This window comes from Drosophila serrata, unplaced genomic scaffold (assembly GCF_035046125.1).
Source record: "Drosophila serrata isolate PLE 108 unplaced genomic scaffold, ASM3504612v1 contig_249, whole genome shotgun sequence".
NCBI classification, from domain to species: Eukaryota; Metazoa; Arthropoda; class Insecta; order Diptera; family Drosophilidae; genus Drosophila; species Drosophila serrata.
Window position 1 is genome coordinate 3,989,626 of NW_028257147.1, and position 27,849 is coordinate 4,017,474.

The window sequence follows — 27,849 nt, forward strand, 5'->3', positions numbered from 1 at the left end:
AAACTATCACATGATAACTTAAAGAATTACATAAATTAATTCTTATTTATTTTTGTAGTACTTTCGAAGTATAGCGATACTTTGCTAAGTAATTATATTTTGAGTTGTTGCTTGTTTGGAAAGGGTTTCGTTTTCCGGCGAAGAAAATTATAATTGCTTAAACGCTGTTAATATTTTTTTAATTCAAATAAAGAATTATTAAGTTTTTTTTAACAATGACAGTTTTAAAAAAATTTTATATTTCATATATATTATACGATTTATGACAATATTTTACTTAAATGAAACATTTTTTTCATTGAAATACAATTTTTAGCTTATGAATTTTTTCTTGATGTAAAAACATATATTCTAAAAATATCCTAAAATAAGACTTCTTTCATGCCTTATTTATTAATAATATGCAAAAGTATAAAATATTTTGCTTAATTCTCCAAAAGTTTAGTCTGAGTGCTCATTGTCTTTTGACAATATAATTCTTCAATATACAAAAGTGACAATTTCTTATTTTTGGTGTTTTTTAAATATTTTTGGTATTCTTTTAAAATATTTTCCGGAAAAGGTCCTGTAACTCCAAAGGTGCAATCAATTTTATATTGAACTTTTAGCTGTCATCAATATTCCGGCAACAACTTGAAAATTGTAGTGGTATGGGGGAAATCCACAAAGGGAAAGACCCCAAAACGAAACGAAACGAATAAGAAAAATTCGTATATACAACACACACACAACATACATAAATACATACATATGTCCTGAGCAAACACAATACATAAATACATACATAAGTAAAGAAGCAGTCTATGTATGTATGTGTGCGAAACAATCGGAGAGAAATGGAGAAATGCGATTGGTTCGCAATCGTCAAAAGAAACGCAGAACGAAGACAAATAATAGAAAAAAAAATGAGAAATGAACGACAGAGCAAAGCGAACACACCCATCGCATTAACGGGATATACAATGTGTGAGTCGTATATACATATATAAATCTAAGTGTATGTGTGTGTGGAGGTGGCAAAGGTGCGAGACCAGAATTTATAAGCAATGCTATTTATAAGCATCCGAAAAACGAAACGAATATCTGAAAACGAACGCCCCCGGGCGCACAAAAAAAAAAAACACACAGAAAAAACCCCCCCAAGCTCAAGTGCAAACGAGATGGCCAACTTCGCCTGCTCTCATGCTGCTCTCCTCTGAATCAGAAACATACAAAAAGAACCCGAGAAGAAGAAGAAGCAGAAATGTCCTGCAAAGAAATACAAATAAACGGTAGAAACGAAATGGGAAATGGAAAATAACGGTTGACAAAAAAAGGAACCCCCACAGATGGTGTGTCTCGGGCCATCTCTGTCTCACTTTTTTAATTCGTTGAAAACTTTGTCATTTACTTTTTTAATTGAAATTAAAATGCTTTTCCAATAAGAAAATGCAAATTGCAAGCAAAAACGGCAAAGCCAAAAGGCAAAATCAGCTGCGCAAACTCCAAGTAATCGCAATATTTCGTTTATTTTGCTTTTGTTTTTGCCTTGCCTTTCCGTGCAATGCATTTATTTTAATTTACTTTGGGTTGGAAACCAACAGAAAATGCCAAAACAATTGTCATTTGTTTATATAAGGCGACACGGCCATGGGAGTGAGCGGGAGGGCCAACCAATTCACTCACACACGTGCAGCTCCCTCAATCTCTCTCTCTCTCTCTCCCGCACATGCACGCTATGCAAATATGCTGCTGCTCACTCATGTTTATTGGTTGCAGCCCACCTGAGTGTGTGAGCAAGATGGCCGCTTGCCCAGCCAGAGTGCGAGCGAGAGAGCTGAGCTTGAAACGAAATGAAATTGAAACGCAAATGAAATGTAGAATGTTATTCGGTGGAGAGAGAGAGAGCAAGAGCAAGGGAGAGGGAGAGGGAGGTTTTTTGAATTGAATTGAAAAAATAAATAAAACAAATGTAAGAAAGAGAGCACGACTGAGTGAGAGAGAGCGAGAGCGGCAGGTCCTGGCTGGGGATTGTGTATGTCGTTTTATTACGTTTGTCATTGTGTTTTTTGGGGTTGCACACACACACACACACACCCACTCAGCTATCAATCGTATACCACTCCCCTTTTTGAGCGGGTATATGTGCTCGTAATGCGAGACGCAACAAACATTCGTAACTCGTATTCGTATTCGTACTCGTATTCTGGTTTTGCACAATCGCAGATACAGATACAAACACTCACTCACACACAGATACTCTTCCTGCTGCCGCTGCGCTGCTGCCGTCGCTGCCGGCGTTGCAAAGTACGAAACGAATCGAATCGAAACACATTTGGCTCGCCTTTCATTTCGAATTTGTCATTCGTAAGCGAAGGTAATGCAATAAAACTTTTGCGCGCGCATTTCTTGCAGTACATAACGGTAACGCTTTCGGCCCTCTCTGTGCCTCTGTGTGTGTGTGTGGGTGGGCTAAAAAAATAACACTCGTCAGGCTGGCGCTCTCTCTCGCTCTGTCCCCAGCATCGCCCCATCTCGCTCTCAGTCGATTCCCCATTCGAATGCAATTCGTTTCGTTGATTTCTCGCATTCGTGGCGCTGGGTAAGGGGTTGGGGGTACGAAGAGGAAGAGCGACCGGGGCAGCGACGTCGACGCCGCAGTTGCCGTGAAAGCAGAGTCGCTGGCATCTCTCAATCTCTCAATCTCTCAGTGACAATCCGTCGGTACGGTACTCGAAAACGGCACACGGATTTTCCAAAAATTCCGCAATATTCGAAATCACGCGAAATCGAATTCACAACCCAAAAAATAAATATATTCGAAATAAATATAAATAAATATTCAAACGAGATTCGAAATCGATAATAAATTTTTGAAACACAAACCAAGTGCGCGAGTGTCTGTGTTGACTGTGATTTTGAGTTTTAGAATTATTTTAGAACCCTGTTGAAGGTAAATCTATGTTCTTTTTCGAATCGAGAGCAGAGAGGTTTGAGATCTATGGGAATTCTTTATGCAAATTGGTGGAATTCATTTGAATATTTTGAATATGATGAAATAAATTGATTTTCAAGAAATAAATTATTAGATTTCAAATAAATTTAAATCAAAGGCTTGACTAACTGCTAGAATAGGTTTATTTTCAACCAAATAAGTTTCAAAACTGGCAAATAAGTTAATGTTTTTAAATAATTTTAGTCAAATTTGAAATTTAAAACCTTTTCCTAAACGGAATCAACAAAAATTAAGACTGATAATCAAGTTGAGAGGTTAAAAATTAATTTAAAGTCTTGTTTTTAATAACATTTTCACGTTCTCACTTTTGAAAACTTTTAAAACGGTTCTCTGATAATAAATTTCAAAATACTTAAATAGGTTTTAAGTATTTTCTAAAAAGAGATTAAAAAAATTCAGAATTTTGATAAAAATAAGGATAAGAATAGGAAAAACAGTAAGATGGTTTACAAAATATCGGGCTCAATTTTTTGTCATTACAATTCTCTAAATCAATGATTTAAATATAAATCCACATAAATCCAGAATCGATATTTATTATTTGGGAGTTTTTTAATATTTAAAAATTCATGAAACTTCATTCATTAATGTGGAATATATTAGATATATATCTAAAGATATTCCAAATATGGAACCCTGTGAGAACTGTGAATCCTCATAAGATATTTATAAATTGCTTCTTCAAGCTAAGTATATTATTTATACTACATAAACCCTAAACCAGTTTTCAAAATAAAATTAAAATGGCTTCCTAGAGTTTTACTTCTATATATATATTCTTTATATAAACCTCACTATAATAAATTAGCCATCTTGGGTTATTATTTACAACCATCAATTCACGGATGTGAAGAAGCGTGTTCGCTTGATCAATTAGAATTTGCATAGAGAAGCCTAATAAATAATTAAAAATGAATTAAGAGTTCATTAGTTATTTATCTCCCAGTCTCTGCCTCTGTCTCTGCCTTTCCTCTCTCTCTCTATCTAAAACTCTTCTTATTCTTTTCTAACGTTGTGTTAATTTTTTATCATAGAAAAAAGTATACAAATACAAAATACAAGAAAAAAGAGCAAAGAAACAAAATAAACAAGTGTGGGCCACGATGAAGTATGGATTGTGTGACAAGTGAACAGAGTGAAAAGAACAATAACAAGTCGAACGTGATCAATAACAATAATATTGGAAGTGGGATCGGGATCGGGATCGGGATCAGGAGTTTAGAGCAATTGACCAGTGGCAGCAGTATGAACACCACGGCCATGTTGATGCATCATCAGCAGCAGCAGCAGGCAGCCGCCGCAGCAGCTGCAGCAGCAGCAGCAGCCCAGCAGCAACAGCAGCAGCAGCAGCAACAGCAACAGCAGCAGCAGCAACACAATGGACGCGACGGCAGCAACAGTTCCCGCGGCGCCAACGATGATCGTCCCAATGGTCGCAGCTCGCACACGGGACGAGGATCCAGTTGCTCACCGGCCAGTTCACCAAGTCGTCATCCGAGTGCTGTCAGTCCTGTGAGCTCCCTCAATCACTCCATGATGCAGCAGATGCAGCAGCAGCAGCAGCAACAGCAGCAGGCCCAGCAACAGGCCCAGCAGCAGCAGCATCATCAGCTAAGTCCTCCGCCGCATGGCTTGTCCTCTGGCAACGGATTGCCAGCTGGATTGCCCCCACGAATGCCCCACGGCTTGCCGCCACATTCTTTGGGCTTGCTCAACTCCCTGCAGATGATGCATCATGCCTCCCCGCTGGAACTGATGGCCGCTGCCCATCATCATGTGCCGCCAAGGTCGTATAACTCACCGCCACCCATTTCCACCTCCGATCCGAGTGCCAATGAGTGCAAGTTGGTCGAGTATCGTGGCCAAAAGGTCGCCGCCTTCATTATCAGTAATGAGACAATGCTCTGCCTGCCGCAGGCCTTTGAGCTCTTCCTCAAGCATCTGGTTGGTGGCCTGCACACGGTGTACACCAAGCTAAAGCGTCTGGACATTGTGCCGCTGGTGTGCAATGTGGAGCAGGTGCGAATCCTGCGAGGATTGGGCGCCATCCAGCCGGGTGTCAATCGCTGCAAGCTACTGAGTTGCAAGGACTTTGATGTTCTCTACAGGGACTGCACCACGGCCAGGTACGAATAAGAACCACAGTGCTTTTTATCCTTTTTAAGATTTGTTTTTTAAGTTGATTTTGAGTTTGTATTTTTAAAGGGAAATGTGGTTGATTTTTTGTAGGGGTTTTTATAGAGAATTTATGATATATTTTGAGGTTTTTGTAAAGGAAAGATAATATAATATAATGAAATTCGATTGATCCGCTAGTTAAATTTAGTTTGATTTAAAAAACAATCATTTTAAATTAAATAACAGACATTTTAATGGATTTAGGCTTAATAACATTAATTTAAAAGCACTAAATATGATTTTTTAGATCTTTAACTCAGGACCAGAACAGAACACTTAATTCGAAATGTCACTTTTCTTAAACCCCATTTTCAGTATTTTGAGAGTTATATTTATCATTTAATATCTTTCTTTTGAAGCTAGCAAATAAATCCAAAGACTGAAGAACACTTTTCAGTTAAAATTCCCCTCAAAACTTGTCTAGTTTTCAATTTCTGCGAGTGTAAACCCTCTCTGTTAGTTCCATTTCTAGTTCGGTGGGGGGGGGGGAATTGCTCTGCAAAATTTTCTCATTTCCTGTTTCCGCTTTAACCAACTTACGCACTCAAGTTGCACCCGCCGTTGCCGCCCCATTTTAATTTTCCAATTGCATCGAAAAGGAGGAGAACGAGAAGGGGGGTGGCACACAATGCAAATATATAGTTTGTGCATCGATATCGATTACCCTGAAGGGGCAGTCAAAAAACTTTCGTCTCTCGCATTTTCACCTTTTTGCCTTTTCCGATGACATTTGGCGGAAATACGCAATGCAAATGTAATGGGGGTCGTGCCAAGTCCCCCCCTTTTGAACCCCCTTTTTGCTAACAATCCCAAAAAAGCTGCGTAATTCTTTTGAACGCCTCTAACAATAGTTGGTGAAACAGTTTTTCCACCTTGTACAACTTTTCCGCCTGTTTTCCATCCAATGTGTTTTTTTTTGCTGCAAAATCGACGTGTGCGGGTGCCCTGTCAGCTCATTTCCGTTCGAGTGGAAAAAACGACAAGGAAAAAAGCCCAGAGAAATGGGTTTTTGTTATGTTTTTTTTTAGGAGTTCTGGGGTTTTGCAGTTTGAGTTTAGGAGTACCTCAAGGAAGTGCAATTGTCCTTGGTTACACCAAAAAAGGTGTGTGCTTTTTGTAACTATTTGGAATGATATTCTAGGGTGGCTAGGTTTGCCTGATAAAAGGGATTTTAGGATCTAAATGCAGTACGGAATATTGAGGATATTTATCAGATATATTCAAGTTTAAAGTCTTAAAAACTATTTTTAAAACAGCTAAATGTTTGTGAAATTTTCAAAACATTTCCTTATTTTTTTTTATATTTTCAAGTTTTGAAAAAGTTTTAAAAGTACAGAAATTATAGTAAAGATTGATACAAGTTCCCAATCTTAAAGCGTATATTAAAAATAGCTGAACGTTTTTGAAAGTTTACAGATAATTTCCCAGCTCTCTTTTTACATTTTGAATGATTAAATATTTATAAAAAGAAGTCCAGAAAATATAGGACAGAATGGTATCATATATTTCATATATTTCAAATCCTAAAATAATTTTTAAATTAGTTAAAAATTTATTAAAGGGTACAAATATTTCCATGCTCTTTTTTGACATTTTGAAGACAGATTTAAAGATTGAAAATGTATTCAAAAAATTCCTAAAATAATAGTAAGTAATTTATAAACAGATACAGTTAATAGAATCTTTCATATCCCTTAGATATCAGTTAATAAAAAATACATACCAAAAAACTCCAACTTAATTAAAGGCTAATATTCCGTTTTCCCGCCAAAGTAACCCCAATATTTGATGGATATTTAAACATTCCCCCAGCTTAAAAGCTTTCCGAAAACATTTATGAACCGCAGGGACCGGCATTGAGACATCAACAGTTTGAAAAGATTGCAACCTTGTATTCCAATATCCCCACTTTATTTTTTGTTGTTCCTTTTCATTTCTTACCTTTTTTGTATTTTGTATTTTTGGGTTCTTGTAAGGTCCATGGAGAGTCCTGCATTTTTGTTTACAGTAAAGAACGGGTTGAACTGGCCACTGACCACAATGCATACGATGGAAAACCATCTAGTTAATTATGGAAAAGAGCCCCAGCACATGGAGTGTATAAAGTGTGCTCCAAATATGCACATGCGCTGTACGAATAAACACAGGAAGAAATGATTACAATTTTAAAGAAATATTTAAAAAATAGCTACAAGTTTTTGAAACCTAAAATTAAATTTTCCAGCTCTCTTTTAACATTTTTGAAGGTTTGATAAAAGTCCAGAAATAATAATAAAGAATAATATTAATAGTATTTTACAAGTTTAAAATTTAAAAAATAGCTGAAAGTTTTTTAAAGCTTGGAAAGAATCTTATATATTTTTTTTATGTTTATTAAGTATTTGGAAAGAGTACTTTTAGTAGGGAAATTTAGAGGAATTAATTAATAATTAGAGCTCTTGTTTTTGCCTTAAATAGAATTGGTTTCAATACAGAAAATTATATTGAAAGAACTGCTTGGATTTCGAATAATTTAGTCTTAGTTTTTAGCAAGTTTGTAGTTAGGTTAGAGATTTATTTGTCATTTAAATTTAAAACTAAATAATTGGATTATTTTTTTTCACTTTTAAAAAATGTAGTAATATTTTTTTGTGTGAGTAGAGAACCGAGAACAGAGGCAGGGGACCCCAGTGTTATGCCCAACCGGACCCAGCATGAGGAACGGTTAAAAATGCGGTTAAACCTATTATTAGGTTGAAAAAGTTTTGCACTAAATTGAAACAAGTTGTGAGAGTGAGAAAGAGAGACAGAGAGACAGGGGGGGAAAATGCGAAAACCGCTGAGGGCAGGCCGCTTCTGTAGTCTGTCTCTCTTTGGCTTTCTGGGGTTAATTACAGCGGCGGCGGTGGGTTAAGGGGGGGGAAGCTTAGGGCGTGTGCATTTTCACACCCGCTGGCCCGCCGAAATGCAGAGAGAGACAGAGGTCTCAATGAAAAACTTCCCTTTTTTCAGCAATTGTAGCTTGAATTTTTCCCGTAATTTGTACTTTTTTTCGTTGCAATTGCAGTTGTAATATGTTTTTTTTGTACGTTTTAAAGCTTACACACACACAAATACACAAACACTTAAAGTTTAACAATTTTGCCTCACTTGTCTCTTCTCTTCTCTTTTTAATTGCAGATGCCTATCGATCAAGCCACCAGAGAGGTAAACACACAAGTATAATAAAAAAACTATGGCAATAATTTTCTCTCCTCCCCCTTATACAATTTGTTTTCCATAAATTTTTTTATTTTGTTTAACTCGTTTTCCCCAGAAAAGGAAAAAAGAAAAGAAAAGGAAAAACGCATCGATATCGATCGCATTATCATTATTAATACACTTGAGAGTTTTTAGAGCGAAAAGAATTTGTTTATTAAATTAATTAAACTCAAAACGGAAATTGGGCGAGCCTTCAAAAAAAAAAGCGGAAGTGCGAAAGGATGTGGCAGATACATGTTTGGATAAACGTAAATAGAGCATGAAAAGGGTTAAGAAATTAACGGTGTTAACGGTTAAGGGAACAGGTGTGTGGATTGATTTTTTGGTAGATATATTTAGGGGAAAATATAAAAATAAAACTCAAAACAGCAAGCTAAAAAATGTATAAGAAACTATAGAAATAATTAAAAAATTCAAAGTTAGTTTTATAACAAAAACACCTTGCAATTTTCACTCTAAAAACACTCTTGAGCTCATTCCAAATGTATTTCCCTTTTGTTCAAATCAAAACTTACGTTGCAATAATTTTTTATTATATTTGTTTGCCTTTGTTGGGGGCTTCTCCTATGGCAGCCAACCATAAATAATCTTTTTTTATATATATATATATAAATATTTATATGTGTGTATAGTTTTTGTTTTTGTTTTTTTTTTTTGGTAATGTGCTCATAATTATGAAAAATTATTGACACTGACATTTCATGGGCTCTCTCGCATGTGAATAATAATAATTTTGTCAGCATTTGTGTGAGTTGCACAGAGTTTGGTTCAGTCAATTTTGGTTTTGGCAAATGGCAAACAATTGATTTTGATCACAGTTGACAGTTGCAGTCTCCACTCCTCTCGCTGGCTCTAACTTGGCTTAAAAACGCCGTTTAGGCCGCATGGACCAAAAAAGCCGCCAGAAGAGTGCCTGAGCCACGACAACGTGTTGTGACTGAGCTGGTGGGCACACCTTTCCACTAAATTGGACTAGAGTCCCGTGCTCCATCGTCAAAAGACTAACCGATCCGATTCGGTACCAAGACCACAACTATGCAAATTGTTCGGGCCAAGTGGAAAATGTTGGGTACAACAACAAAAAAAAAAGAAGGAAAATGTATTGAAAAGCCATCGATTGATTTGACTTCATTTGAGTTTAATTTGTTGGTAAATTTGTTAGACGGGAGAATGGATGTAAGGAAGGTGAAGTGAATAAGTAGGAGAATTTGAAAGAGTTTAGGAAGGAATAAGAGTATTTACTAGGAAAACGTACAAAAATTACAGATTTTTGATTAGAGAAAGAAAAAACAAATTAAGAAGTGAGAAAATGTTATATACCGAAAAGAAATTTAATGGAATTGTAACTAGAATTCTAGTCTAAAAAGTTTTAGAGCAGAATGGTCTAAAATGACACACTTTATGGAAAGTATATGGAAAAGAACCCCATAATAGATCAAAATTATTTCAGTATTATTTTTTAAATTTCAAACTAAAGCCAGCCTTGAAATCTCTTAAATTATTTCAACTACAACAATAAAAATAAACATTTATATAATATGTTACTGAAAAATAATCCAAATGACCAACTGAATATAATGTTCCCATAAATCTCTCTCTTACTCTCCGATAGATTCGAATTCAAATTCAAATTGATTACAAATAACTTAACACAAATTACGACAGCACATTGATTTATTATATGAATTTCATATGCATAGAGCTTTGTTATATAGAAAGACAGACACAGACTATAATTTATGCCAGCTACAATAGTGACTGTCGAATGTCTAATCACAAACTGACTGACTGACAATCAAGAGATCAACTCCGGTTCCTCGGGCTGTCAAAATGAGAGGCGGAAAAGGTGTTGCAAGGAAAGGAAAAACAAAAAAGCACTCTTATAATTATATTAAATTTCTAAAATAATTCGAGTGCAGCTAGGCTGAAGGTGTGAGTTTCAGTTGGGGCATTTGCATTTTGCAAATTCAGCTTAATTGAGTGTAACCGAAGTAACAAAAAAGCAACTTTGTGGCTGTCTTGCTGCCTTGCTGTTCAATCTAAATGAGGCAACAATAGTTCAATTTATTTTTTATAATAATTACAGAGCCTAAAACAAAACTGCACCCATATATATATATATATATTGTATATATTCTCTCAGCATCATGAGATGAGGCAAAGGGAAGTAAGGGGCACATCTTGGTGGGTAGTCAACAAAATCCATTGTTGGTGTGGCATGTTTGTAACAATATATATATTTTTTTCTCTGCTCGGTTTTTGTTGCGAACTAAATGAGTTATTAGCACGCCAATTGAAATTGAAGTGAGTGAGGAAAAAAAGTAAAACAAAGTATGCAAAAAACAAAAACAATTGCCAAGAAATCTGCATTAATTCAGTGTACACATATGTATAGTAGTTGGTCTTGGAGGGGAAAATCGCCAGTGGCTTGAGGAAATTATAAGGCAAACTTGTTGTGGGCTGTGTAAAAAAAAGAAGGCCACCCAAAATTCAAAATTGTTAATTAGCATGTGATTTTGATTTAAATACTTGACTGGGCAGAAATTTGCATAGGAAAAAAGGCCGATTTTGATGAGTGTTGATTTGTGAAAATGAAGTACTAAGAATTTTTTAAATTTTAGAAACAATTTTTTAGGGGAAATATAAAAAAATATATAATATAAATAAATTTATTATATATATTAACATAAGGTATACATTTTTTAAACATTAATTTGACTAATAAGTCTAAAAATATAAGCTTTAATTTACCAACTTACTCCATTCAAAACTTTCTTTCTCCTGAATGTTAAGCTTCAGTTGCCTTGAATCAATTTCATCTTATTCACAATTTCCAATGAAATCTAGTTAGTTTTCTGCTATAATTTACAATTTCCATTGCCATTCAAGTTCCGTAACCAATCATTTGGAGAAGCACAGACCTTTTGCGGAAGCCCACAATTAACTGGAGAGTTGAGTATCTTCAAGTCTCTCTATATACTCACTTTAGACTCCCAACAATGCCATGTCATTCGTACATTTGCATGTCACTTAACAATGAATACAAAAGTTGGCCAAAGGCACTCGCCGACGAGCATTCTCGTACCAATAACATTTATTGTTAACCGAAAGGAAATTCGAGCCAACTTCAAGCGCCAGTCCAGGCCAAGTTAAGACGAGGTGTATTCTTTGACGGCTTCTTTCTGAGAATTTTTGTTTGTCGATTAAGTCGGCTTAGAGGCAAATGTGCAAAACGGCATCATCGGTAAGGGGCGAGAGAATTCAAATCAATTTGAGGCTATGAATTCAATTAAAATTCTACCACTGCGAATGCACTCGGCATTGGTGATTGCAAATATGGAAATTTTAATTGTCGGTTCTGCCAAGTACTTGAATCGGATTGCATTGATTTAGTTGCCGGCAAGCACGCTCTACGGTAGCTGTGGCACAAGGTGGCAAAGTTGGCCATAAATGTAATTGATTTACCAATTTACAGCCTAGGTACCCGGGGGCTGTGGGTTAAGACTTGGGAAGCCTGCTGACAAATGTTGGCAACGCCTTCTTTGCAATTGGAAAAAAAATATGTTATCCTTTCGATTTATGCAACTGCAAATGCAACTGCAACTGCAACAGTTTAGCACAGTTTGGCGCATATTTTGGCGGCTGTTTCTCAAGAGTCCCGAGCTCTGGTCAATAATTAACAACTCAGCTATCCCTTGATTATTGAAAAATATACCAAGGAAGGAGACAGCTGCAAACAGGTTCGAGCTACTATAAGGTTCGGGTGCATTTGGCTTTGGCTAACCGGTTATGCTCCTCCGGTTTTTTTGTTGTTATTATTATTATAGCCGTTTTGGGCAGGCTTACATTGGCCACAGCGACTATTTTGACAAATTGTTGTTTATTCCTGACTAAACGCTTGTCCGTTGCGCTGCGCGAAAAATGCAAAATGTTAAATGCAAAATGACATTTGCGGCAAGTGACAACGGTGCATAAATTAGTTAAATAACCGTTGGTTTTGTTCGTAACATTCAATTTATTTCGAATGAAAATTGCCTGGAAATTGTGTTTGTTATACTTATCCGGCTTTAAGCAATGAGAGCACATAGTTTCTTCTAAATTAATTTGGGTAAGTTAGGTTATTTCCCTATATTTTATATACATAGAATATTGTTAAAAAAGTCTTTAATTTTTATACCCTTGCAGGGCATTATAATCTTTTAAAATCGGACGACTATATATTACATCATGTAGTCCGATTTTTATAAAATTAAAACCAAAATTCTACAATAATATAAAATGGCTATATATAAAATTTGATGAAAATCTGCCGAAAACTAAAAAAGTTATTTTTTTCTTATTTTTTTCCTATCGTTCCTATGGGAGTATATATATGTATATATACATATAGTCCACCGATTCGCCATGCCCCGACTTATATAATAGTAAAATTATATAGAAGAATAACTCCATAGTTTCATTCAAATAGCTAAAATTTGTTTCAAAATACATATCGCACATCTGTGCATATAATTCCCAACTTGTTCTAACATCCCCGGAACGAAGTGACTTCTGCCGGCCAGGTCTTAGAAAAGTGTTGTTACAAAAGTTGCAAGTCATTGTTTATTAGTGTTCAAAGTTAGTAACTGATCATACATACATACTTACTGGTCATAGATACTTACTGATCATAGTTAATTACTGGTCAATGTTAATTACTGATCATAGTTAATTAGTGGCCATAGATAGTTACTATTCAGAGTTACTTATGTTGCTGCTCATCGTTACTTAGTGCTCATAGTTAATTAGTGGTCATAGTTTATTACTGTTCATAGTTCTATAAATCGTCCGATGGTTCCTATGTCAGCTATATATATGTAAATATATAGTCCACCGTTTCGCCATGCTCCGATTTATATAATAGTAAAACTATATCGAAGAATAACTTCATAGTTTTATTCAAATAGCTTAAATTTGTTCCAAAACAAATCTCGCACATCTGTGCATATAATTCCCAACTCGTTCTAACATCCCCGGAACGAAGTGACTTCTGCCGGCCAGGTCTTAGAAAAGTGTTGTGTTACAAAAGTTGCAAGTCATTGTTTATTAGTGTTCAAATTTAGTAACTGATCATACATACATACTTACTGGTCGTAGATACTTACTGATCATAGTTAATTACTGGTCAATGTTAACTAATGATCATAGTTAATTAGTGGCCATAGATACTTTCTGTTCAGAGTTTCTTATGTTACTGATCATAGTTACTTAGTGCTCATAGTTAATTAGTGGTCATAGTTAAGTACTGTTCACAGTTCTATGAATTGTCCCATCGTTCCTATGTCAGATATATATATGTAAATATAGTCCACCGATTTAGCATGCTCCGATTTATTAACATGTAAAATTATATAGAAGAATAACTCCTATGTTTTATTCAAATAGCATAAATTTGTTCCAAAACACGTCTCGCATATAAGTGCATATAATTCCCAACTTGTTCTAACCTCCCCGGAACGAAGTGACTTCTGCCGGCCAGGTCTTAGAAAAGTGTTGTTACAAAAGTTGCAAGTCATTGTTTATTAGTGTTCAAAGTTAGTAAATGATCATACATACATACTTACTGGTCATAGATACTTACTGATCATGGTTAATTACTGAAATTACTCAAACCTATTAAGAAATTCAATTTTAATTGGTTTCAATATTTCCAGTAACTCAATAAACGCATTTTAATCTAGGTAATATGATCTTATTATATTTCTGGACATATTAAAGGTCTAAGCTAATTTTTCCCATCCGGTTTCTCTTTAAATTAATAGGAAATCCACCTTTTCAATAGAAAATATCTTCTTTATGGCTTCCTAACCAGATAAGCTTCTTTTCCCTTGAAATATCTTACCTAGAATTCAGCTTATAGGAGTCGTCATTAAAGTTGCACAATCATTACGCAAATGGCTCAAAACCCAATTGGGTTATATGTACAATCTTATCCGGATGGGACCCTATGCGAAAAAGACATTTTCCGGCGAAAGTCAAAATTTTTTCATGGACAAGACAAACATGTCAGTGGTGTAGCAACTGAAAACTTTCCAATGAAAGTGTTTTCTGCCTTCAAGAACCTTTAACTCACTTCCCCATAAATTCGTACAAGTTGACTGACAGACGCACGAGCCTCTTAATTTTAAAAATTTTTGCACGTCATAATATGTGGGACCCCAAACGGCCTTCCGATTAGATCCCGAAAAAAAAACACTTTCCCTCTTCATTGTTGTTTTCATTCTTGGAATGATTCATGGCGAAGAAGAATCTCTTTATTTGACCCAAAGAGGCCAAGACAACAAAACTCTCCGGCTTGTTTATTGTTAAACGTTTAATGGAGCACAATTAAAAAATCCCGCTGCAAATATTTGCTGAGGCAAAATATGTAACTGTAAATATTTGGTAGAATCTTTCTTATCCACAAAGAACGCACAATTACAAATTGTTCAATGTTTCACCATACATATATATACAAAGATATATGTATATAAAGATATATACGTATAGTCATATCGTGCACACGATCATTGCTACCTGTGTTTATTTGCCTTGGTCTTTGTCTTTTGGCGTTCTAAGGGGCCCACCTGTTTACCAGCGGCAAACATGGAATGAAGATTCCATAATTTAATTGCCAGGTAACCCAGGTCCACCTGGGGCCTGGGGTAATAGTCGCTCTATTTGATCAAGTTTCTATATAGCTTCCCCTTGTAGTATTTGCTGCAGTTTTTTTTCAGTTCTTTTAAGTTTTCAGTTTTCAAATTCCAAGTTGTTTATCTCTTGTTTGTCATAATTTCCACCCGCAGTGTTTGTGAGTTTCTTTTGGTTACCTATTTAGCTTAACCTGCGTCAAGTATTTGCTGAAGACTTGTTTAAATATTTAATATACAAATAGCAGCAATTGCGGTCATAAATTAACAGAAAATATATAGTTTAACTCTTTTTCTTATGTCTTTTCTCTGCGGCTTCACTTCATTATTATTATTATTGTTGCTGCTTTTGCTAGATTTTTTATGGCACATAATTAAAATGGTAGCACGTTTTCGTTCTTCTTGTTTTTGGCTTTTTATTTGTCTCAAGTCAATGGGGGGGCTGCTCACTAAACTTGGCTAAAGCTTAATTAGGCAATGCATTTCGGGGCTAAGAGGGATATGTCTTCGGTTGAGGGAAATATATTAACCAGCAGAGTTCTGAAAAATTCGGAATAGTTAAGACATAATGAATGTCTTTATGGCAAAAAGAAATACTTAAAATTGTAATAGACACTTGTTCTTTATGGCAAATGAAACTAAAGAATATATTAAAATAATCAGCAGGAAACATACTTAACTGGATACTAAATAAATTATTTTCGTTATCTATGCTTTTTTAACTTATATAATTATATTCCGCTCCTAAAAACTCTCAAGTTATAAATATATAATTTTTAATAACAAATAATTCACAAGAAAATGCAGCAGCACAAGGCAGAAAAACAGCACTTTCTATTGGTTAATTAGTTTCTCATTTTTTTGTGTGCTGAATTGTGATCACTGTGCTGAGGCATTTGACTTTTTTTTGTACTGATACCACGGATATTTGTCCATTGCTCTCAACCCAACAGTAACTCTCTGCAATTCCGCAGTTCCAGACCGGGTAGACCGCCCAAAAGGGGACCCGTGGGGCTTTCCCTACCGCCCACTCATCTATCGCAGCATCCGCAGTTGAAAAAGCATCGCCTGGACAATGGAGATTATGCCTATGAAAATGGGCACATCAGTGGTAAGTAATTTAATACAATGTTGCAAAAGCACTGAGGGAAAAAATGTATAAAAAACAGATGATAAAATCAAATTGTATTGCTAGTGTGTAATTTTCCTGATTCCATTGAATTTTACATAAAACATTTAATTTGTAAAAGGGCAGTGTGACCTTAACACAAAGAATAGCCGGTAGTGTGCCCCTGCTGCACGAAACTAGCTGCCATTAAGGACATTTTCCTTAGAACAGTTTACAATTGTCTTCCTAACTATGATATTTATACATATTTTCATGGCAAAATTTTTAAATATTAACAAAAATTTATAGAAAGTTTAAATATTCACTTTAATATTCAGTAACAACTTTTCTCTCTGTACGAATACGAAAAAATTTCCCACTTGCCACTGCTGCCAATTGCAAATTCTCACACAATTGAGTGGCATGACCCGAGGGCCCACGAATTCGTATTCGAATGGTAATGAAATCATTCGCAGATTGGCCACTAAACTTGCTTTCGGGTATCGTCAGGTATAATAGTGCTTTCTGTATTTCTGTATTTATGCTTTTGCTGTGCTTCCCCCGAATCGATCGATGATCGGTTTGCTGTGCCGCCATTTGTGATTTGTGATCGCTGCTTGTTGGCTGTGATTACAGCTTATACTCTACGGCTGCCAAATGTACAAAAAAAAAAAAAAAAAATGAAACGAAACGGATACAGATACAGATACATCTACATCTACAGCTACAGATACATTGGGTGTAGTTTGGATTGCTGTTTCCCAGCAGCCACAGATAAATGGCAGCCTAAGCCGCAATCAAGTCGATTTCCACTGTGATTTGTACTGCTTACAGGAAATCGCATTCATTGAAAAATTTTCGAATTGTATCTGTGGCTGTAATTATGATAAGTACAAGCGGGACTCACATTTAATTGATTTTACATTTTTCTCTCATTCTTTTTCCCTTTCTTTCTTTTTTACATACTCACATAGTTTTCTATGAGCCAAGCTGACAACTTGGTCAACGCCTCTTTCTATTAATGTGTCCGAAAACGCACAATATGAAAAGATACTTACGAGCGGCCACAAAAAGCCCCAAATCGAAAAGGAATCTTGAAATCTTTTTCTTTAGAACCATGCGCCGCCGGCGCCTTCTGAACTAAACTAAAAACTGAAAGAAGATGGGTTCTTTTTTTAAAAACAGAGTTTTGGTTTTGGTTTCTGTTTTTTGCTCAGTCATTGCTCAGGCCATAAAGGAAGAAGGTTCTCTGAGTGAATTATGGGGCGTTGATTCTTGAGTGATATTGCATTATTATTAATATAAAAATGCACACACGCACTAGCTGGTATTTTTTATATAATTTTGTAACTGCATTTTCCCTGGTATAATATATATAGTTTTCCCATCGTTTAATTGCATTTACCATGCTAACGAATTTTTGCCTAGTTTTTAATTGCATTTCGAATTTTTGCTTCAATTTTAGCAATTTAGTGAACGTTAAAGCATTTAATGGCACACTAAATTGTTCAACTAACTGCATATATATCTATATACAGACACGTGTGTGTATATACATTGAGTGCAAACAAATGACGGACGTAGATACACAGGCCAGATACAAAAGTATTTATGTATCTGCTAGGTAGCCTCGGCCATGTGCGTGGGTGCTTTTAGTTGTTGTGTTTAGTCTGGCCGCACAGACAATAGACATGCTATATATAGATATATATATTTTATGTATATATATGTATAAATATATATATATAGATATATGTGGAAGAGATGGAGGCAGACAGGAACAGGTGTCAGTTAGGCGAGCCATCAAACTGAAAGGCAAATATGGTTGAGGATGGTTTCAGAATGCATTTGAATATGAAAAATATTTACCAAGGTGACATCCATGGGGACTTAAATTAGCTATAGAAGGTGTTCTTTTAAGAGATTTATAGTAGATTATATAAGATTTAAGATTTGAATGATAATTAACAGGTGGGAAAATGGAATAAACTCTTTCTTTTATGCCTTTACTCATATTAAATATCATTTCCCTTTTTTTTGTATCCCCATTTTCCCCTCTAGATATGAACCGCTTGGAAAAGTCACCACTCCTGGCTAATGGCTACAATCCGCCGCCCATCAATCACATGGCCTTCATGCAGATGAATGCCCACCATCCTGGAGCGGCGGCTCTCATGTCGCCGGGTATGCCGCCCCATGGTCTCCACGCCCGTCCCGAAAGCCAAATGTTGAAGGCCGCCGCCCAGAATGCTGGCATGTCAGCGGCCAATATGGATGCCTTGGCACGTTCCGGGATCTGGGAGAATTGCCGGGCGGCCTATGAGGATATAGTCAAGCATCTGGAGCGATTAAGGGAAGAGCGAACGGATGAGCGCCAGCAGGTGATGGGCGTGGGTTCGGCAGTGGTCGATAGAGTGGGAAATGTGATGGTTGGCGATATTAAGCCAAGGGATCTGAGCTCAAGGAATTGTAAGTATAAGTACAATTAAAATTAAAATTAATTTGTAAATTTTAAGTGCATCATGTACTTGTAGAAACTGTCTTAAAATGTATGCTATTTTATAGGCATCATCTTATCCTCTTCCCTTACTTTCTTTGATATATTGCAGGTTCTCCTACACGCCAGAGTCCTGTGCTGAATCTGAGTAAATCCGGTGGAAATACGGATCACGGTGGCAGCAATTGTGATGCGGGTAGTGAGCGGAGTGACTGCCATTCGGTGGCGGGTTCTCCTGGTAGAGGTGGTTCCCGTAGTCTGGACGAGGGCAGTCGCAGTGGAGGCGTTGGTGGTGTCTCCTCGCATGTGGGTAGCGGTGGCATCATTGGTGTCGAAGATGATGATGAGGAGGAGGAGAACCTTAGCGATGAGAATCAATCCGAAGTGGATGAACGTTGTCTGGCCAAAGATGAAGAAGGTGAGTGAACTTTGCTTACATTTGCTCGATTCAGAGATGTGCGATAAGCGATAAGCGATGCACAATGTCCGATAAGCACGATTGCATACAAACGTGCGATAAACGATAAATGGAGTTTGTGACACATTTGACTTTCTGTACGGGGCATGTCCTTATGGAATTTGTGTTTTCATTATGACATATTTGAGTGACAAGAAGCTTGATAATTAAGACACGAGGCAATCATATATGAATGCATAAAATAAATAAATAATATTAAATTAAGAAATAATAAACTGACTCATTTTTAACTAATTGCAAATGCAACCATAACTTATTTTCTGATTTATAAATTCCATTTACTATTAATGATAATAATCTCTTACCTTAAAAATGTATCTAATCGTCTTAACACGATTTTCTTTGCATTTTGTTTTTTCCCTTTTAGATTTGAGTGACACGGAACGTGATAACCTGTCCACGGGCTCCGCGGCAGCTGCAGCGGCTGCGGCGGCAGCAGCGGCTCACCAGCTCCACCAGCATGCCGCCTCGCACCACCACCAGGCGGTGGGTCTGTCCCACCTGGGGGTTGTGCACCAACACCAGAGGGGCTCACCCTCGTCGGCGGAGGCAGCTGCTGCCGCTGCCCTGCAGCACCAAAGAGCCTTGAACTACTCCCAATTGGCGGCAGCAGCAGCGGCGGCCAATGGGGCGGCTGTGGGTGGTGGTGCGGTGGCCAATGGACCAGCCGGTGCCGGCGGTGGTGGTGCTTTGACCCCCAATGAGGCCCTAATGGCGGCCAACGATGCGGCTGCCTTGGCTGGAGGACTGGCCTTGGGTCCCCTGGGTATCGATGCTCATGCTGCTGTGCCCGCCAGCTCCACGGAAACGTTGCTCAGGAATATCCAGAGTTTGCTCAAAGTGGCAGCGGATAATGCCAGGCAGCAGGAGCGACAAATTAGCTACGAAAAAGGTGAGGTTTTGAATGGTTTGCATTTTTTAAAGAGATTTTTTATAGGCAGGTTTTTTAAAACTATTAAAATTATGAAGAAATAAGTGAGGATATTTATCACTAATTAGTTTCTATGTATTTCTTTTTTGTAATAATTTTAGCTGAGCTCAAAATGGATGTTCTGCGAGAGCGAGAGGTCAAGGATTCGCTAGAGCGTCAACTGGTTGATGAACGTAAACTGAGAGGTGAGATTTTGAATATTAAATACATTCAAATATAAAAAATATATTAAATTAACCATAATAAATAAGTACCTATGAATAGATCATATTAATACACTCAAATCAATTTGCTAATAATATATAAAATAGAAAAATACATCTTAAAGGGAACCATAGAAAATAAACCAAAACGAGAAGCCTTTTCAAACTCAATTATATTTCAAAAAATTCTAATAAGCTATAAAAATCTTAAATACCCTTTAAAACCGGTTCTCCTTGACTTTACGCCCCTTTGAGTGGAATCTCCCTTCCTAGTTGTGCCACCAAATCAGTCTTGACAGTGCGCCAGAGCCACATTTAGCTGCACATCCTCAGCCTCCTCAGCCAGATCCCGATCCCGATCCCGGCAAGCTCTTTGGCCCTCTGCCAATGCCGATTCCGATTCCAATCGGGCGCACTTAATGCAATCTGACTCAAATGACAATGACACCTGATATGCCGACTGTCTGCGAATATAAAACCCTCTCTCTGAAGTCCCTCTGGCCCCCATTCTGGCGCTCTGGTGGTCGTCGCCAGGTTGCCAAGAAGTAAAAATAAAAGGGTTTTAAGGCTCAGATGGGGCTGCCTCTCTGGCCCTTTTTCAACAGAAATCACAATTCAAATGAATTTAATATCATTTCATTATTTAGTTACACTTGAATGATTTGGCAAAAAAGTAGCTCCAGCAAAATGTTGATGATGATGAAATGGAAGGAGTAAAGCTTTTGGAAACTCTAGTTGCGCAGTCAGTAAATCCTTTAATTGGTTGTTTTGTTTCTAAAGGAGCTGCTGAGTTGTTATTTTGAGATGACTTCTTGAACAAAAATACCTTAAAAGGGTTGTCAAGGGGTTAAGGGTTGATTACCTTTGGCTCAAGGAGTCAGCGATGGTGAAGAACTAAGCCTAATTGAAGGGAGCTTCGAAAGTGGGGAAATCCAATGAGCCAATTAAACAAAAATAAACTTGGGTAAAGGAGGTTTCAAATGATTTTTATACATTATCGATTAATAGGTGAAAATGAAATTTAACAATAATTTTTCTTGAAATTATCACTATATAAGAATATATATTAAATACGACTCAGAGACTTGCAAAGAAGGTTTTACATAACTTTAATATGTTTCCTCGATTATTATGAAAATAAGATATATTTACCAAATAAAAATCGAAATTAAATATTCTTTCTAGATCTCTACAAAGTTTAGCTTAGCATTTACCTTAAATATTAACCGAGTAACCCACTTTCTTAATATCCAAATTAAAGCCCCCTTAAAAACCTGCCAAATTGGCTATTTAAAAGCAATTTTGTAAATCTACCAATTACCAGCTCAATCCTCAATCATTTTTGTGTTCCAATTGCATATGGTGAATAAATTGATTCATTGATTGACTCCACTCAACACTCAATCGCAATTGATTAAGTTTATGTAAAGCCACTGCAGTTTCCTTACCCGCAAGGCAGCCCTCAAATTTACAAGCCGCCATTGAGGCACAAAAAAAATTAAACCCCCAAATCAAGGCTCCACCCAAAAAAAAATACCCAAAAAAATGAAAGAAAAGTAAGGAAAAGGAAAGAAAACCCGCAGAATTACAATGCGAGAACAAAGGGAACCAGAGCACACAATAATTGCACACAAAACTGACCGACCGACCGACCTGGCCATAACTTAATCTCCTTTTTCCCCCCCGTTTTTCCCGTTTTGTGGGAAAATTATGGTGGAAAAAGGCAGCACATAAATCAGCAAACGAAAAACAAAAAAAATGGCATGCAACTATGCAAAATGCCACACACAGGCACATAGACATCTAATTGCAACTAATAATAAAGCTGGCGATAAAAATCGCAGCCATGTACTACGGGGTTTCTCTTTCCAGTTTTTTGAGTTTCGTTTTTTTTTTCTTTTTTGAGTTCAGAACACGGCAACAATTGGCCATTTGTAATGGGAGCGCGTGGGTGCTGGCGAAATTGTACGTAAACTCAAAATTCGAATGGAATGAAGTCGAAGTTGTAGTCGGAGATGGAGATGGAGGGCAATGCCATGAACCGATCCTCGATGAAATTCAATATGCCTGCAACAGTATTGGATTTGATTTGAGGTTGATTCCATGGCTCCACCCTCAAAACGGCTGTCACCACGCTTCATTGCATCGCATCCACAGCGATGTTGTGGAAAAAGGGTACACTGGAAATAAAAGGGTAGATAGATAATGCTATCTGAAATCAGAAATCGCTAAAACATTTCTATTGGCATTTTAGGAAATTTTTAATATATCATTTTGAGGAGTTACTCTTTTTGTTTATGTCAAAAAGTCATTGAAGAATTTATTTGTAGAAGTATTATTTCTAAAAGTTATATTAATTTTTTAAAATTTTTTATAAAGATAACATAGGTATGCACTTCAAGATTTTAAAATATGGTATGTTTTATACAATGTATAATATATTATAGTATAAAATATGGTATCTTTATAAATAATTTAATAATATTTATACCCTTACTGGTATCAACTGTCTTATATAATTTAAATTATTTTAGTAAGTACCATATTTAACATGTTAATGCATTAAAAAACAATACAAAATTGTATACTCTTATTACAGTAAAGAAATGGTAATTTTATGTAATATAATGTAAAAAAAATCCAATGACAAACTGGTGTTAAAACTCGTAAAGTATTGGGATTGAATCAGCCAAGATTTTAGTCGAGTCAGCAAGTAGCATATCTATAATTTATTTAATGTATTTATAGCTTATGTAATCCAATGAATGTGTGTTGGTTTTAATAGAAGAAAACTAATTAATGTTTATTTTTTCGTATAATATATTAAATTAAAAATGTTATATATCTAACGTTAGCAAATGTTCAATTTCCAACCTTTTCTCTGTTAAAAAATGTTTGAATCAACGTAGAAAAAAAATAATTAAAAACTATTTCAACCTTTTACAACATTTTTCCGCAGTGCAACATTATTCGTTTGTTGTTTCCATTTTTGTTCTTGTTTTTTGTTCTATGACTCGCGATCTGGAATGATTGCAAGTCAGGATCAATAAACATAATTGCGCCCACACACACGGCCGGATGCGCACTTGAATTGGCACACACAGGCAATGAAGGCCCAAAGAAAGAGAGAGAGACAGAGAGGGCCAGAACATAGAGCTAAGACCTGGTCGAGAACAAAAATCAGCAAAATCAGAGCCAGAGCCCCTTCGAATCATTCGAATCGATCAAATTACCAGTTGCCAGTCGCAGATCGCAGAGATCGAACTCACGATCTATCGTTCAGAGTTGGGTCTCCCAGTAGTATTTGTTCTCGGGATTGGGCCTGTTCCTTATTTTGGCCAATCTCCTCCTGACACATTTCCGTAGAAAGGAGTTTCGTGTTAATGTTGGTTTCATGATTTCCCAAAGTGCTAGTGGATTTAAGCGAAAAGGATCAATTAAGTGGGTCACGGATTTATTTTGTGTGCTACTTCTTTTTGGGTGGTTTCTATACTAAGGTTCTTTAATGAAGTGATTTATTTAAAGTAGTAATGTAAAAGCTATATGAAACTAAAGATTTAAAAGGAATTGTAGTCCTCATAAACTTTAATTAAGATGGTTTTTATTATACTAATTTAACCAATATATCATATATATTATTATTGAAATTTTTCATATTAAATCTTTTATTAATTTAATATTTATCTATATTTTCTTTACAGTTCTCTATCAGAAGCGCTTCCGCCGGGAACGAAAGATCCGGATTCGATTTCAGCAGCAACTTGGTGGTGGCAGTGGTGCCTCCAAGGGTAGCCCCAATGCCAATGGAAGTGGTGGCGGTGGCTCTGGATCCGCTTGCAGTGAGTCTGAGGCCTGTGGGGGCGGTGGTGCTGATTCAAAGTGCAGTACCAACAACAACAATAATAATAATAATAACAATAGCAACAGCAGCAGCCACGGCGGTGATGTCGAGGCGATGAAAGGTAAGTGTTATCGGAATAATGGACACACACAATGCAAAAAAGAAATCCCAAAAACCTATTCACAAAAAAATAACTTTCTTCTATGCCAACCACAAAACAACCTTAAATACCTTATGAATTTAATAAGTAATTTGGATTATAAATTGAGCAGAGGAATAATCGTATAACTTACCAAGACTTATTTAGGGTTCTTAAATCAATTGAGTTCGTTTTTAAATAGAAAGAATTCTACAAAGTCGCGTAATAATTGTAGTATGTCTAGAAAATATTCCTAAAGAATATATATATACATATATATATATATATATTTAATAAATTTTTGTATCTTAAATCTGAAAACAAAAGTTGATTTAAAATCAAAAATATTTCTGTTGCGTTTTTAAATATGTAAACGAAGAATATTTACATATAAAGTTAAGCACATACTTTAAACCTTTACAACAACAAATTGTTTATAATATCCAATTAATGGTTATGTTATAAATACAATGGACTAGATATTTATTTGTTGAGACTAAATTATAGCCATTTAAGAAACAACAAATCTCATGGGATATAGCTTATAGTAAAAAGGATCTTATCATTCTGAAAGATATATTAAACACACCTTTACCCCTATACCATTCTCCCTTCGCCACACCCCCGAAAATGCCAACCCTACGCATTTTTTTTAACCAACACAGTGCCCTTTTTCCATTGACAATCTTCCATAGAAACCGACGGCGGCAGTGAAAAGTCAGACAAATCCCTGGGCTCCAATTCCTCCTGTGATGTAACCGCCGGCCATTCGGCCGGATCCGGTTCCGGCTCAATTTCCGCGGGAGCCAATTGCCCCGATTCGCCCACCCATTTCAAGAGGGAGCCACACTCCGATCACGAGGGTTCCGTGGAGCGGCAGCATCGCTCCTCGGTCGCCTCAATGGGCGCCCAGGATGAGGAGCAGCGTTGTGGCAGTCGCGAGCGAGATGAACGGCCGCCAAGTGGTTCCGCCGCTGCCGTCGCTGTTTCCGCTTCCGCATCTGCCGCCGCGGTGGCAGCAGCAGCGGCTGCCGCAGAGGGAAGCCTTGCCGCAGCAGCGGCGGCAGCAGCAGCGGCGGCTGCCAGTAATGGCAAGGGACCATGGAGCTATCCGGGCATTGATCTAATGGCCACCGGAGCATTCTGGCAGAATTATTCTGGTGAGTTGAAGTACCTGGGATTTACCTCTATGTTATGTCCTTTTCAAGGGTATTATAATGGGAGTTAGGAGCATGAAAGAGATATTTCCGACCCTATAAATAATATATATTCTTGATCAGCAGCAACAGGAGAATCGATCTAGCTATTGCCCGCAAAACTTTAATTTTTTCAAAAACTTTAAAATTTTATAAGGGGTTACATCGTTAAAATTTACAAAAATTGTATTTTGTCTTAAATTTTGAATTGAGTAAGCAGATTTTGTTAACTAATAAAACTAACGTAGGAGAGGTTTCCGAATTAAAACTAATCCTTTTTTGGCTTAGTTATGAGTTTTTTAAACTTTGATTTATCGAAAAAATCTTATACTATTGATATATATATATATATTATTGATAAATATCAATGTAAAGAATGCAAATATTTTAAACATAGTTATTATTGCTTTCCATTTCGATTCTATAATTTAATTTCGAAGTAGAAGGGTTTATAGGCTTCCCAGAGTTAGTATTCTTTCTTATTTTATTTATATTTATATTAAGATAAGTACTTCTAAACTTAAACTAAAATCTACCCTTATTTTCTTTTATTATCCTTGCAGAATCCTTGGCCCAGGAACTGGAAATGGAGCGGAAAACTCGGGCGGCCAATGCCGAACGGGATGTGAAAAGTCCGCTGTCAGAGCGACCGACGGCTTATTACAAGAACTCCGTGCTTTTTGGTAGCGCCAATTAAGCACTTGGACAGGTGAAGGTGAGCCCAACCGTTGGCCTGGATATATATTATATATATATAAATATATATATATATATTTGATCTCAGAGTGCAATCCAAACCGGCGGCTGCTCTTGAGGGCAAACATTGTAAATAAACAAGTAAAATAAGCTAAAGAGAAGGTTGAGTTTTGAGAACGTTGCAAACGTTGGTGAGGCCATTTTGTATATATAGAGAAATCATAGTGAAACGATGCAAGAACTTCCGATATATCCCATATAGAGTGCTTAGATCCCATAAGCTTACAGTTACTTTGTAAATATATATACATACTATATATAGCAGCCGATATGAAAGACTTTTTATTAAAGAATTGTGCGGAAAAGTGCGGCGAAACGAAGAGCTGAAATCCCAATTGGCATTTAGCATTTAAAAATCCCCAAAAAAAATGAAATAATAAGAAAACCAATTTTAGCATTGCTTATAAACCCTATGATATAGCTTCAATTCGAGTATATATATTAATTGTAACAGAAATATATGTAATTCGATCTATAAAACAAATAAAGTAACACGTAGATATTTAGGAAATACAAAAAAGTAAAGAAATGAGACATTTTACGAGCCGCTTTTTAGTGTTTTAAATATTTGATTTATTTTACAAATGTACTTTTTTGTAAGGCTAAGATTTTAATTTATTCACTAGCTTTTAGCAGCAGGCCGTAATACTAAAAAAACCCTAGCATATAAAACATAAATAACTTCAAGTATTTCACTTGCCTAGGCGGTAAACAATAATTCATATTATATATATATCTAATAATAAATACTAATAATAAATAATAAATGCTAAACAAAACCAACTTGTATGCCCGTCATTCAAAATAAAAAAGAAATATGTTACAAAAAAAAAAAAAATGCGAAAAAATCAAACACACACACGAAATGAGGGAGGAAAATGATCAGAAATTGACATTTAAAACTATTTAAACGCTTCTCATATGCTATTATATATACACCCTATATATATATACACACAAACATTAACTTTAGTCATAAACAATAGTCAAAGAACAAATAATTCAGCGAATCAGCAGCAAAACAATAGAGCCACGAAATATTATTGTGCAACATTTCGGTGCTCGAAGCGCAAAACACACACACAGAACTTATTATAATAAATACGATTAAAATAATACAGGCTAAACAATAACAACAGCAACAAATAACACCAACAACCACAAACAACAACAAAAACAACCGTAACAAAAAGCGAAAAAGTTTAAAAATAATATATAATAATAAATTATTATTGCAAAAATAATAAAGCCACAAACTGTTGTTTTCATTTTGTGATTTTCGAAGGTCTGTCTCGGGTGTGGGTTGTCAAAAATTGTTTGCAGAGTTATTAAAGTATTTAAATTTTGATCAATTTTGCTTAAACTGATTGGAGTTTTAAAGGTGTGATTAAATTGGCTTTACATTTAAGGCTTTGAAACATTGTCAGCGTTTAAATATTTTCTGTTTTAGTAAATATATATTTACAGTATTTAAAACAGAACTCAGAGAGGTAAGATCTAAATATATTTAATACCAGTTTAGATTGATTTTTTTAGCCTTTATTTCGGACTTGAAGTTGAAGTTATTTTTCTATAATAATATTTATAATGCTAAGGTAAACATAAAATTTTTTTGTTTA

The 27,849-nt window shown here is 36.1% G+C and overlaps 1 protein-coding gene across 4 annotated transcripts; it reads left to right on the plus strand.

Moving 5' to 3' along the window:
* The first annotated feature begins 2,324 nt into the window (after positions 1-2,324).
* On the plus strand, positions 2,325-27,486 carry dac (dachshund family transcription factor). Of its 4 annotated transcripts, none has more exons than XM_020948847.2 (11): positions 2,325-2,932; positions 4,030-5,121; positions 8,333-8,359; positions 16,035-16,192; positions 18,251-18,658; positions 18,799-19,104; positions 19,532-20,056; positions 20,197-20,280; positions 24,000-24,260; positions 24,974-25,438; positions 26,038-27,486. In XM_020948847.2, exons 2-11 carry the CDS (start codon positions 4,106-4,108, stop codon positions 26,169-26,171), a joined length of 3,384 nt encoding a protein of 1,127 aa, XP_020804506.2. In that variant the 5' UTR covers positions 2,325-2,932; positions 4,030-4,105; the 3' UTR covers positions 26,172-27,486. The 4 variants fall into 4 exon arrangements, with proteins under 4 accessions (XP_020804506.2, XP_020804507.2, XP_086688835.1 ...); XM_020948848.2 differs by having other exon boundaries at positions 16,056-16,192; XM_086832709.1 differs by having other exon boundaries at positions 16,062-16,192.
* The last annotated feature ends 363 nt before the right edge of the window (positions 27,487-27,849 follow it).